The sequence below is a fragment of the Botrytis deweyae genome (genome assembly GCF_014898535.1).
Source record: "Botrytis deweyae strain B1 chromosome Unknown BDEW_019, whole genome shotgun sequence".
NCBI classification, from domain to species: Eukaryota; Fungi; Ascomycota; class Leotiomycetes; order Helotiales; family Sclerotiniaceae; genus Botrytis; species Botrytis deweyae.
Genome location: NW_024066226.1, coordinates 221,357 through 233,112, shown reverse-complemented (window position 1 = coordinate 233,112; position 11,756 = coordinate 221,357). Strand labels below are relative to the sequence as shown.

General features: G+C 42.7%; 4 protein-coding genes across 4 annotated transcripts; 3 read left to right on the top strand and 1 right to left on the bottom strand.

The window, feature by feature from the left end:
• Positions 1-27: 27 nt before the first annotated feature.
• On the top strand, positions 28-1,064 carry EAE98_007794 (uncharacterized protein; the record flags this gene model as incomplete). The annotated part of the gene is made up of 4 exons (XM_038955417.1): positions 28-333; positions 449-652; positions 714-796; positions 878-1,064. The coding sequence occupies 4 exons, from the start codon at positions 28-30 to the stop codon at positions 1,062-1,064; spliced, it is 780 nt and encodes a 259-aa protein (XP_038808146.1).
• Positions 1,065-2,759: 1,695 nt separating this feature from the next.
• Positions 2,760-4,696, top strand: EAE98_007793 (uncharacterized protein; the record flags this gene model as incomplete). Its single annotated transcript, XM_038955416.1, has 4 exons — positions 2,760-2,891; positions 3,173-3,254; positions 3,323-4,411; positions 4,581-4,696. 4 exons carry the CDS (start codon positions 2,760-2,762, stop codon positions 4,694-4,696), a joined length of 1,419 nt encoding a protein of 472 aa, XP_038808145.1.
• A 332-nt stretch (positions 4,697-5,028) lies between these two features.
• On the bottom strand, positions 5,029-6,569 carry EAE98_007792 (uncharacterized protein; the record flags this gene model as incomplete). Its single annotated transcript, XM_038955415.1, has 3 exons — positions 5,029-6,331; positions 6,388-6,467; positions 6,519-6,569. The coding sequence occupies 3 exons, from the start codon at positions 6,567-6,569 to the stop codon at positions 5,029-5,031; spliced, it is 1,434 nt and encodes a 477-aa protein (XP_038808144.1).
• Positions 6,570-7,087: 518 nt separating this feature from the next.
• Positions 7,088-8,855, top strand: EAE98_007791 (uncharacterized protein; the record flags this gene model as incomplete). The annotated part of the gene is made up of 5 exons (XM_038955414.1): positions 7,088-7,240; positions 7,301-7,841; positions 7,905-8,130; positions 8,180-8,313; positions 8,365-8,855. The coding sequence occupies 5 exons, from the start codon at positions 7,088-7,090 to the stop codon at positions 8,853-8,855; spliced, it is 1,545 nt and encodes a 514-aa protein (XP_038808143.1).
• Positions 8,856-11,756: the final 2,901 nt, after the last annotated feature.

The following is an 11,756-nucleotide window of genomic DNA, read 5'->3' as shown; positions in this document are numbered from 1 at the left end:
AGAAGAAGACGAAGAAGAATAAACAAAATGACCGAACCCCCCATCCTCGGCACCCGCCTCCAAAACAAAGTCGCGATTGTCACGGGCGGCGGCTCGGGCTTCGGCGCCGGCATCGCGCGCCGCTTCGCGGAAGAAGGTTGTAAAGTGGTGATTGCGGATATCGATGCGGTGGGTGGCGAGCGCGTGGCGAGTGCGTGGCCCCAGAGTATGGTGTTTGTGAAGATGGATGTGACGAGGGAGGCGGAGTGGGAGGGGTTGTGTAGAGGGGTGGTGGAGAGGTGGGGGAGAGTGGATGTTTGTGTTAATAATGCGGGGGGGAGTTATAGGAATAAGGTATGTGGATGTGGATGGGGCGGGAATGAAGGAGGGAAGTTGGAGATGGAGGGGTGGAGAGATGAGTATGAGTATGTGGAATTTGAGAAACTGACTTTGTGTTTTGGGAATCTAGCCCACGTTGGATGTCACCGAAGATGAATTTGATAGGGTTTTCAACCTGAATGTTAAATCTATCTTCTTTGCGACGAAACATTTTATTCCACATGTTGTTAATCACGGGGAGGGTGGATCGATGATCAATATCGCGTCGATTGGGGCGACGAGACCTCGTCCGGGTCTGGTTTGGTATAATGCTAGTAAGGGTGCTGTTGTTAATGTGAGTGTTTCTTTTATTCTGTGATTGTGGTTGTTTCTGCTAATATGGTGTTTTGATATAGGCTACGAAAGGACTCGCGGCAGAATATGGATCTAAAAATGTCCGAGTCAATTCTATCTGTCCTCTTCTTGCTGGTACCGGGCTGTATGTGTCCCATCATATCTTATCTCATTTCATTTCATCATGGCTTGAAAATCTATTAAAGAGAAGACTAATACGAAGTAGTTTCTCAACATTTACGGGTGTAGAGGATACGCCGGATAATCGTGACAAGTTTCTCTTTAATGTGCCGTTGGGACGACTGTGTACGCCGGAGGATGTGGCGAATTATTGTTTGTTTTTGGCGAGTGATGAGGCGAGGTTTATTACTGGGACTTGTTTGGAGGTTGATGGGGGGAGGGGGATTTCTTGAGGGGAGAGGGGAGATGGGAGAGAAGGTGTGTTTTTGGGAACGGAGAGAGGATCGATGGAATCGGATGGGGAATGGGAATGGAAATGGAAATGGGAATGGAATCAGATATCATAGCTGATATTGATATTGATATCAGTTCTATGCTCTCAAAGAAAACTACAAAGAAATCAAAATCCGACCTTGAATGATTCTGATTTCTAGTTTCTTGTGAAGCAGCTTGATCACATTGTCAACGATAATAAGTGATACAGGAATTTTCTCTACAAAACTGCACTACCTCCATAATCCCTCATAAGCACGTTATAACTGATTCAGATATCATATCCTCATGATCACATAAATTTCACTTCATCATCTCTAGATCCGAGTACCTAGGTACTTTCAAATTATTAATCATATTTCTGTTTTTTTGTTATTGTTTTTTTTGTTTTTTTTTGTTTTTTTTTTGTTTTTTTTGTTTTTTTTGTTTTTTTTGTTTTTTTTGTTTTTTTTGTTTTTTTTGTTTTTTTTGTTTTTTTTGTTTTTTTGTTTTTTTTTTGTTTTTTTTTGTTTTTTTTGTTTTTTTTTGTTTTTTTTGTTTTTTTTGTTTTTTTTTTCAGCTGAAAGTAAGAGAAGTTTATTAAACCCCTTATTTACGATATATATATATATATATATATATAAGTAAGCTCGAGATAAGATTAAGTATGTAAATAATATATAAATAATATAAAGATCATCATCACACGCCTATCTGCCAACAAACGCCCGCAGCGCAAATCCTTTCCGAAAAGGAGGGCTGCTGTGATGTTGATGTGTCAGGTCGTGTCCGGTGTGGGTTGGGGTTCAGCTGGCTTGGTGTTGATCTGGTTAGCTGGGTATCTAGCTAGGTATGTGTTTGGTTTGATAGAGAGTGTTTGATAGAGAGTGTTTGATAGAGAGTGTTTGATAGAGAGTGTTTGATAGAGACTGTTTGATAGAGACTGTTTGATAGAGAGTGTTTGACAAAGAAAGAACTTGGGAGTTGGGTTGAGGGAATTTAGATGAAGGGAATGTAGGTGGAGAAGATGGAAGATGTGAGATGTGAGATAAGCGAGGAGGGGTAAGGTTAGGGTGGGCTGTGGAATGAATGGATGGATGGATGGATAATGGATAATGGACCCCGCATTTCTTTTCTTTTCTTTTCTTTACTTTCCTTTTGTTTCTTTCTCTCTTTTCTTCTTTCTTTACAGAGTAAGAGAAGAGGGGCTGAGAGAGGAGGGGAAGATGGGGCATCCATGGGCTTGATTGAATTGGGATTGGCATGTGCATATGCATATGCATGTGCATCCGAGATGGGGGTTATCATTTAAGCTTATGTGTACTTAATTTTGCTTGTGGAATTTCTGTACCTATCTAGCTACCTATTTTCTGTCTCGTCGGACAATCGTCGTAACCTTACAGTCGTGTGTGTAATATTCGCTGTTTGTTTCGTGGGACTTTGTTCTACTTCTACGTCCTACTTGGCGAAGTGAAGAAGATACCTAGGAACCACGAGAAAGATACAGATCAAGATCAATCAAGATAAAGAAAACGAGTTTGAGTTCGAAGTCGAAGAAAATTAAACAAGATTAAATAAAATATTTGAAGGGTGGAAGGATTATTCTCTTATTTCGGATTTTCCGAGAGAAAATTTTGCGGTTGAGATAATCTCGAACTTTCGGAACCTTAGTGAAAATGAGATCGTTAGGGCCGTTGGTGGAAAGTTTGAAGGCGCAGTTGAGTTCTGATGCGAAGATTTTGATGAAGGGGGATGAGGGGTATGTGGAGGGGATTAGTAGGTGGTCGAGGGCGGCGGAGAGGGAGGCGGTGGGTTTATTTTTTTTTGGTTTTGGTTTTGGTTTTGGTTTTTGCTTCTGTTTTTCTTCTTCTGTTTTGGGGAGAAAGGGAGAGGGTGAGGAAATGGTTGTTGCTCTAGGGAGTGAGGGGAAGGGGGGGGGGGCAAGAAAAGTGATGTTTGTGTGATGTTTTGGAGATTGGAGAATTGAGATTTCCATCAACGTTCCCCAAGGATGTTTTTATATATATATCCATCTACCCTAATCGATTTTCAGTGTCTGTTATAATGTACTTGCTAACATCCTCTCTAGGCCCTAATCGTCTATCCTACCACCGCCGAGGACGTCTCCAAACTCGTTCTTTTCGTCAAAGAACATAGGCTCGATTTCGCAGGTGTGTATCTCGTTGATACATTGTCCAATCAAATTTTATGAACCCCTATAACTAACTCCCCATCACAGTCGCCGGCGGTGGACACGGCTCATCAGGCACCTCGTCGACCCAAAATGGCCTTTCCATTAACCTCTCCAAAATGCGCAACGTAGCCGTAGACCCCGTCAATAAATCAGCCCGCTGTCAAGGCGGCGCCCTCTGGTCCGACGTCGATACCGCTGCTTTCGCCCACGGCCTCGCTGCCGTCGGCGGTACCGTAAATCATACTGGCATCGGTGGACTAACCCTTGGAGGTGGCTTTGGTCATCTCACTCCCAAGCACGGATTAGTGATTGATAATCTCCTCGAAGCAGAAGTCGTTCTCGCCGATGGACGTATTGTAACGTGTTCTGCAAATCAGGAACCCGATCTCTTCTGGGCAATCCGCGGTGCGGGTATTGGATTTGGCGTCACGACGAGTTTTACCTATCGATTACATCCGCAACCCAACCGTGTCTGGGGCGGTATGCTAGTATTTCCCCGCGAGAAGTTAGAAGCCATCGTTTCATTCGCCAACACAATCGTCACGCTCGAAGAAGAAAGAGCTCTCCTGCTCCTCGCGTTTGCCTCTCCACCCCCAGCCTTCCAGCCCGCGGTCCTCGTCCCCGTCTTCTACAACGGCACCGAAGCCGAAGCTCACGCCTACTTCCAACCGCTCTTGGATCTCGAGCCGCTCGCCAACACCACCAGAGAAATGGATTACGTAGAAGTAAACGGCATGCTCAACGAACCCATGGCTCACGGCCTCCGACGCAACTTGAAAGGCGCCGCGGTCATGTTCCCACTAACCTATGCCTTCGCCGCGGAAGTCTACACCGAGACGGAGAAATTCCTCCTCGAAACCCCGGATGCGAAACATACCATGGTGATTTTCGAATACATACCTTTTGGCAAGATATTACAGGTGGGACAGCAAGATACCGCGTACGCGAATCGAGGCGCGTATGGAAACTTGGTATTTGGAGCGAGTTGGGAAAGTCAGGAGACGGATACGAAGTGTAGAGAGTGGTGTAGGATGATGGCTCAAAAAACAAAGGCGGAATTGGAGAGGAGGCTCAAGGACGGCACGGATGAGATTACCAAGGATGGAGTGGGTGCGTATGCAAATTACGATGGTGGTAAGTTTTCTCTCTTTTGTTTTGGTGCTTTGGGTTCTTCCCCTAAACATCGCTTGTGGGTTCTACGCGAACCTTATTTCCACGTTCGATATTTACCTACTTAGCAAAAGCCCCCCTTGCATCTTTATCGCAGAAAGAAAGCGACGTCATTGGCTAATGAATTTGATAGCAAACCATGAAGCAGGCAGTTTGGTTTATGGCGTCAATTATCCACGTCTTGCCGAATTGAAGAAGAGATTTGACCCCGAGAATGTATTTTCCAAGGGTCCAAATCTTGTTTCCTAAATCACTGGATTGGACTTTGAGCATTGATGTTAATTATTTGATCAAATATCGTCCTCTCAGAATGAAATTCAAGGACTTTTTATGCAAAAGGCTATACGAGAGATAAGAATTAGTGCACGCAATGATGAAACTTTTGATATATCAAATTCCGTCCTATGGAAAGGTAGGTAGGTAATGCTAGGACATAATAACTCGCGCCACTCCCCATAAAATCTCAGAACTGAATCACCCTTCTGATGTTTCCCGCTTGGAAAAACAGATGCAATATGAATACAATACAATGTTTATTAATAAGACCCTCGCGATAAAAACCAAAAGCAAACTATTCGTATCTAGAAATCGAACCGATCTGGTAGCACTACAGGTGCAATCAATGTCCATGTATAAATACCATAGCATACCCATGAACTGATGATTTTGACCCATGATGCCCAGTATGTTCTTCCCACAGGCGCAAAACTTGTATTTCCATCTGTGTATTCATCCATGTTCATGGTGAGAAGTGTAGCTACCCAAGTGGTCGCCAAGAAGAAAATTACATGGAATAATGCGTAACTATATTGTGTTGAGGTTCTCTCGTCATCTTTGGCGGTGTTTCCACTATCGCTTTCATCATCATCGTCTAGAAGAGCGTCTGCAGGAAGACTTCCTTCTTCTACGGCTTGTCGAAGAGCTGCTGCACGCATTTCACGTCGGCTATCTGGTTGTTGAGTAACTAGATCATGCTCATCATCTTCGGGCAATGCGATTCTCTTTCCTTTTCCTCCCAGAGCTACTCCTTGTGTTGCAGCTCTGGTTGTTGTGTATGCAACTGTGAGCATAGTAACGATCGCGCCAATAATAATAGAGGTTGTTCGCGTTCCTTGAGCTCGAATGAGAGGGTTGCAATGCTTCGTATCAGGCTCCATAGATACTGCAGACATGGTGAGGTATGTACAGTAGATAGCAACCATAGCTGATTGCGCCAAACCAGCTCTTGGATTGAATTCTTGGACCATAGGGTGGACAGAGACGACGGAGACGATAACCAGGAAAATTAAGTTGAGAGTAATAGCGGTTTGGTTCATTGAGCATCCAGCACCAGCGAAGAAAATGTATTGTACGATGGTCATGGCCAAGGAACATGCATACATGCCCAATGTTGATCCGATCAAAATTCCTCTCCAAGCTCGAGAATCATATGCTTCGATCTGTTCGAGACAATATTCCGCCCAGGTATGTGCAAGATCAACCAACAGAATAAGTCCGAGAAGGAGGAATAGTGTCGATCCGGTGAATGCAATGTAATTTCCCCATACCAAGAAGAACCCATCTGGGATCAAGAACGAAAGTACGATCAAGCCCAACCAGGCGATGATTTTAGGACCCCAAAATCCATTTTGTATTGCTGCACGCGGATTCTTTGAAGAATTTACGCCTAATAGCATCGATGCCATGATAAGGTGGAAAATTCCCAGTGCGAAATTAATCCGATGAACCGCAACCCATCCATAACATTCTCCTTCTGGACAACTGATCTTCATATAATCCAAAGTCAAGCCTTGTAGTTTGTTAATCGCCCATGGTGTTAGCATTATCCATGATAATATTGAATTGATTAAGAGGATGAGGGCGTATGCGATACGAGTGGCAACACTTTTCATCAGTCAGTCTTTGTTTATCAAACAAACGCCTCGAATATGAAGATATACCTGTTACCACATTTACCACAGGCACTGCATACAGCAGAGCATGTTGCCGCTCCACAGCAACTTGCAGCAAAACCCATCACCTAAGAAGATAAGTAATCTCTTCATGTCAAAGTCCAATAGGTAGAACTCACAGTGCCCATGCTTGGCACAGCCAACAAAGGAATTGAAAGTAGAGCGCCCATTTTTGCGCTCTGCTATAATGTGATGTCGCAGTATTGAACTTGGCAATAAAATAATCCGAGACTCTATTGAATGTGGTTCATGAAAAATCTGTATCGTTAATAGTTGAGCATAAAAGTTGAAGGATAACGTTGGAAGTTGTTTTGGAGATGGCTCCTTATGATCTATGCGGCTGATGAAAGCAGTCTAGGCGACTGACCTGCATTAGTGCGGTGGTGGTTTGTAAGATCCACCGTAAATCAAACTGATAAGGAGACATTAGCGGAGTTGGTTTATCTGATAACGGACTTACGTGTGTGCAGACGACAGCAAGAGGATACTCTAATTTCTTTCAGACAATCACTCGTATTTTGCCCAGAAACACTTGGGAGAACACTTTTGTCTCTCATTATAAAACATATCATTTCCCATTTTTCGCCAGCGAATACCCCTTCTTTTGCTTTGACTTTTGCAATGATTAAGACGTGAAACTATACAGCCCCCCCTTTGAGTAATCACGATAACGACGCGGTCATCGAACATGTCGGAAAAGCCATTACAAGCAGCGAGGATAGTGTCGAGTGTTGCAGCAACCTGTATTGCATTGGCATGTGGAACGAACTATGCTTTCTCCAATTGGGGCCCGCAGTTCGCTGATAGATTGAAGTTATCATCAACACAGATTAACTTGATAGTAAGACCACCTTGTGCCAAACTATCTGCTCTTGATATCATGCTAATTACTTGTAAACAGGGTCTATTTGGAAATCTGGGAATGTATGCATGTGGTATACCAATTGGATTATTGGTAGATGGAAAGGGGCCTCGACCTGCCGTTCTATTGGGAACGATTTTGCTTGCCGCGGGATACTTTCCACTATATCAAGCATACGCTAAAGGGTCTGGATGGTTACCATTACTTTGTTTATATTCATTCTTTACCGGTCTTGGAGGGTGTGCTGCCAATGCAGCTGCCATTAAGACTTCGGCTCTTAACTGGCCACACAACAGAGGTACAGCGACAGCTTTCCCACTGGCCACTTTCGGACTCAGTGCATTTTTCTTTTCTGCATTTACTGCATTTACATTTCCAGGGGATGCGGGTCATTTCCTATTAGTCCTGGCCTGTGGAACTAGTGGAACAGTATTCTTAGGATTCTTTTTCCTACGAGTGATACCACACGCCCATTACTCGGCTCTTCCCGGCCATAATCGATCCGATTCAAATCGACTACATCGCACAAAATCAGAGGACAGTAGACGAGCAGAGAGAGATGTCTTAGATGTTGAACCTGGTATGTTATATCCACCTGTTGCGTCTTCGGGCAAACATCATATCCTAAACCATCATGTGATAGAGGCAGAGGTACCCGAGAACGGCGTCACGTCCGATACCGACGAAACCTCCTCCTTGATGTCCAAATCCACCGATGAAGAATCTCGAAAAAATGTAGACGAAACTGACAAGAAGGATCACGCGCATCGTGTAGATATTCGAGGACTTCAATTATTCAAAACAGTCGAATTTTGGCAATTGTTTGCTTTGATGGGGATACTCACAGGCATTGGATTGATGACTATCAAGTAAGTTTCTCATTTTACTCGAACTCGAGCCTCAACTAAACTATCCTAGTAATATCGGAAATGATGCACAAGCACTTTGGCGTCATTGGGATGATTCAATCCCAGAAGAGTTCATCATGCATCGTCAAGCAATGCATGTATCCATCCTTTCTGTTTGTTCATTCACTGGTCGTCTCCTTTCGGGTACGTAATCCTCTCTATTTTATAGCTTCTCTTTCACTAACGCTCAAGTAGGAGTTGGTTCAGACTTCCTCGTCAAGGTCCTACGCTGTAGTGGTCTATGGTGTCTAACTCTCGCCTCTCTGATCTTCTTCGTCGCTCAAATCGCCGCTCTTAATACTGAAAACCCACACCTCCTCTTCCTTGTCTCCTCATTCACTGGTCTCGGTTATGGGTTTCTTTTCGGTTGCTTCCCATCTCTCGTAGCTGAGGCTTTTGGTGTTCATGGCCTCTCCACAAACTGGGGTTTCATGACCCTCTCCCCAGTCCTCTCAGGATACATCTTTAATCTTTTCTATGGCACAGTTTATGATCATCATAGTATTGTGAAAGATGGAGGTGTGAGGGAATGTACCGAGGGCTTGCAATGTTATCGCAGCGCATATTTGGTTACAGTAACGGCGTCGGTGTTGGGCTTGTTGGTCAGTTTGTGGTGCATAAGGTATACCCATTTGGAGAGACTAGAGGAAGCGAGAAAACTTGAAGCAGACGAGAGAGTGGAGTAAAGATGCATAGCTGTGCATCTCACAATCAAAATCACCAATCTAAAAACGATAGGATAGTAGGAGATTCGATGAAAGACAAGGTTTGGCTCCTTGTCTGGTAGCTACAATAGAGGTACTGGTCGAGTCACGAAAGGGTGTTCTTGAATAGAGTGGTCTTGGAAGGAATGGAATGGATAGACGGCGGACCGGCGGCTACTATAGAATGGTTTAGAGCTGGAAGGGCGAGGGTTATTTTCATTTCTTTCAAATTTATTCGTTCTGGCAGCATTAACGATTGGATTAATGTGAAGATAGAACGAAGAGGGGGATCTAATGCACGGGTGCATTTCCAAGCCCATATATCACACTTTCCATTCATGAAATTGGAATCAAGTGCTACTCAACATCTCATTCATTGAACAATTAAATTCCCTTCAAATACTTTCCAACAAACTTCGAGATGGGATTAAGACGTGACCAAATTTGTGAGACCTGTATCGTTGACTACTATGTAAAATGCGGATTCTAATACCGAGTTCTAGGTATAATACAGTGAGGCTCTGTATAGAACTTACTGTGGCAGGGGTGATCGAGGATGTTCAGATATACTCAGTTTCTTTCCACTGTTAGCAGCAACCGAATGATTGAAACTATATGCAAGAGAATACAGTCATCATCGCGGATTTTCATTAATTAAATCAACCGTTTGCTTATGCTACATTTTCAAGTCATATCAAGTGAAAGTAGGACGATATATCATTTCCTACCTCGCTGTTTATATTCATCTTCGCGCTTCTCCTTTTACGTATTTTGGATCGATTCGATAAATAATCTGTGATATTTTTCCTCTGGTTCTTTGAACTTACGATATTTGCATTATATCTAGGTACGTAACTGCTGATTTCAGAGGCTTTAGAGGCGCAAGAGGTAGTTAGGTATATAGAGGCTTGAGGCCCTGAAGTAGATGTGCAACGAAATATCTGAAGAGATATACCTAGTAGTTAAGAAGTGATTAGTGATTAGTAATTGGTAGGTCGTGAAGTAAAGTAAATCTTGAGAGTGAATATAAGGAAGAGATGAAAGGTAAAGTATGAGAAGAATGATGATAGTCAACTATGACTTTAGCTGGGTACTTGATCACATGTGGTATTCGGTTGCAAGACTTATATATTATGGTCTTTGGCTATACGTATTTTGTTATCGGATTGAAATATATGGATGGATATCCATGATGAATTGCGGTGGTGGCGATATTGTACTCATATCGAATCTATGGATCCGGGAGTGGCGTATCTGGATTTATTTTTTCATGATGAGAATGCGGGGGAAAGGGGTAGGTATATATGTGTTTACCTGGGTATCTATCTAGATGTGTAGTCCTTGGGTCTGGGATTTGTCTCGCTCAAGTATAGGTTTGTTAGATGGATTGGAGGAAAGAGTATATGACTGAGGAAACCAAAGACTAGAATGTTCAGTGCTGGATCCATACCTGAAAATTGGCTACTTAGACATTGTATTGGATGGATGGGAATGAGAAATGCAAGACTGAGATTTTGAGATGGAAAACAGAACATAAAAGATTGGGCTACGTTCTTCGACCAATCTTCGAACTGTGGTAGAATACTGAAAGCTGCTATTCTATTTTAACGCACATGTATTCGGATCGGTGGGTAAATCTTCTCCTGCTTCATTGTGTGTATTTCAGATTTTTGATTCCTACTAGGAATGCAAGAAGAAGTTAGATGAAGCACAAGAAGAAAAGATTTTAGAAGTACCAGCGGAGTTTCTATGGATAGTTTATTTGACTGGCAGAGGGGAATAATTTGTCGATGAAAATCACAAGACGTGGAATCGTTATGAGGAGCATAATTACAAATTTCTGGAATCTTTCAAGATACTTCAATCGATATTGTGAATAGTATACTGATACTGTGATGGTGTTGTAACGTTGAAGTGGCAATACTACTCACGTTCACATCACAGTAACGATCTTGAAAACATGTACCTCGTACTCTACGCTGTAGTCGAAACGACCGTGTTTTGAAAGAGTTGTAAACGGCCGATCCAAAGACTTCTCCCAAAAAATATATTCGTGTTCAAACTTGGAGTATAAACTTACTCGAACGTTGAATTAGTATGACGCTATCTCATATGAGCAAAGTACTACGATGACCAGTGCACCTCCCGTTAAACTTTACTGGCTGCCAGATAAATAAAAAAGTACCTCCCGGTGAACTCTATAAATAACTTTCGAGCAAAACACAAAGTTTCAACTTTCAATCAAACGATTGAATTTTTACATGTTGCATACATCATCATCCATTGTATATCTCACACGCTTGCTCGTTTACTAGAACGAACTCTCAGCATCGCCAAGACGTTTAGGATACTGCAAGGACGCGAGTCTTCCTACCACAAGCTCATAAGCTTTAAAAATTAAAGCCTCCGTATAGGTCGCACAGCATCTTACGCGGCTCTTTCAGACCAGTAGTCGAGAGTAGTAGGTAGATCTTTTCGTGTTGGTATGTTGATGCATATACGAATATCGTGAGATGGTATGGTGAATGAATGTATTGCAGGCTGTGCTTTTCGATGTGTAGAGGGCTCTTTGTAGGAGGAAAAACAGGCCGGAATTGACCACTAGCAAAGCCCTTGAATAATCCTATTGTTCCATTCTAATTCAGAGAATTCAATGTTTAAATACTTTTATAAATTGAAGATTATTCAAGGATTTATTAGATATCATTAATTTTTGTATTTTTATTATCTATTGATTTATTATAGAATTTATTAGGGTGATTAATTTTGGCCTCTTTTTTCTCCCATGCAGAGGGGGGGTAGGTATCATACATTGTGAAATGCAGCGTGGCAGTATGGCTCAACATGCCAACATAGCGAAATTTGGCATCCAACAGTTGCACT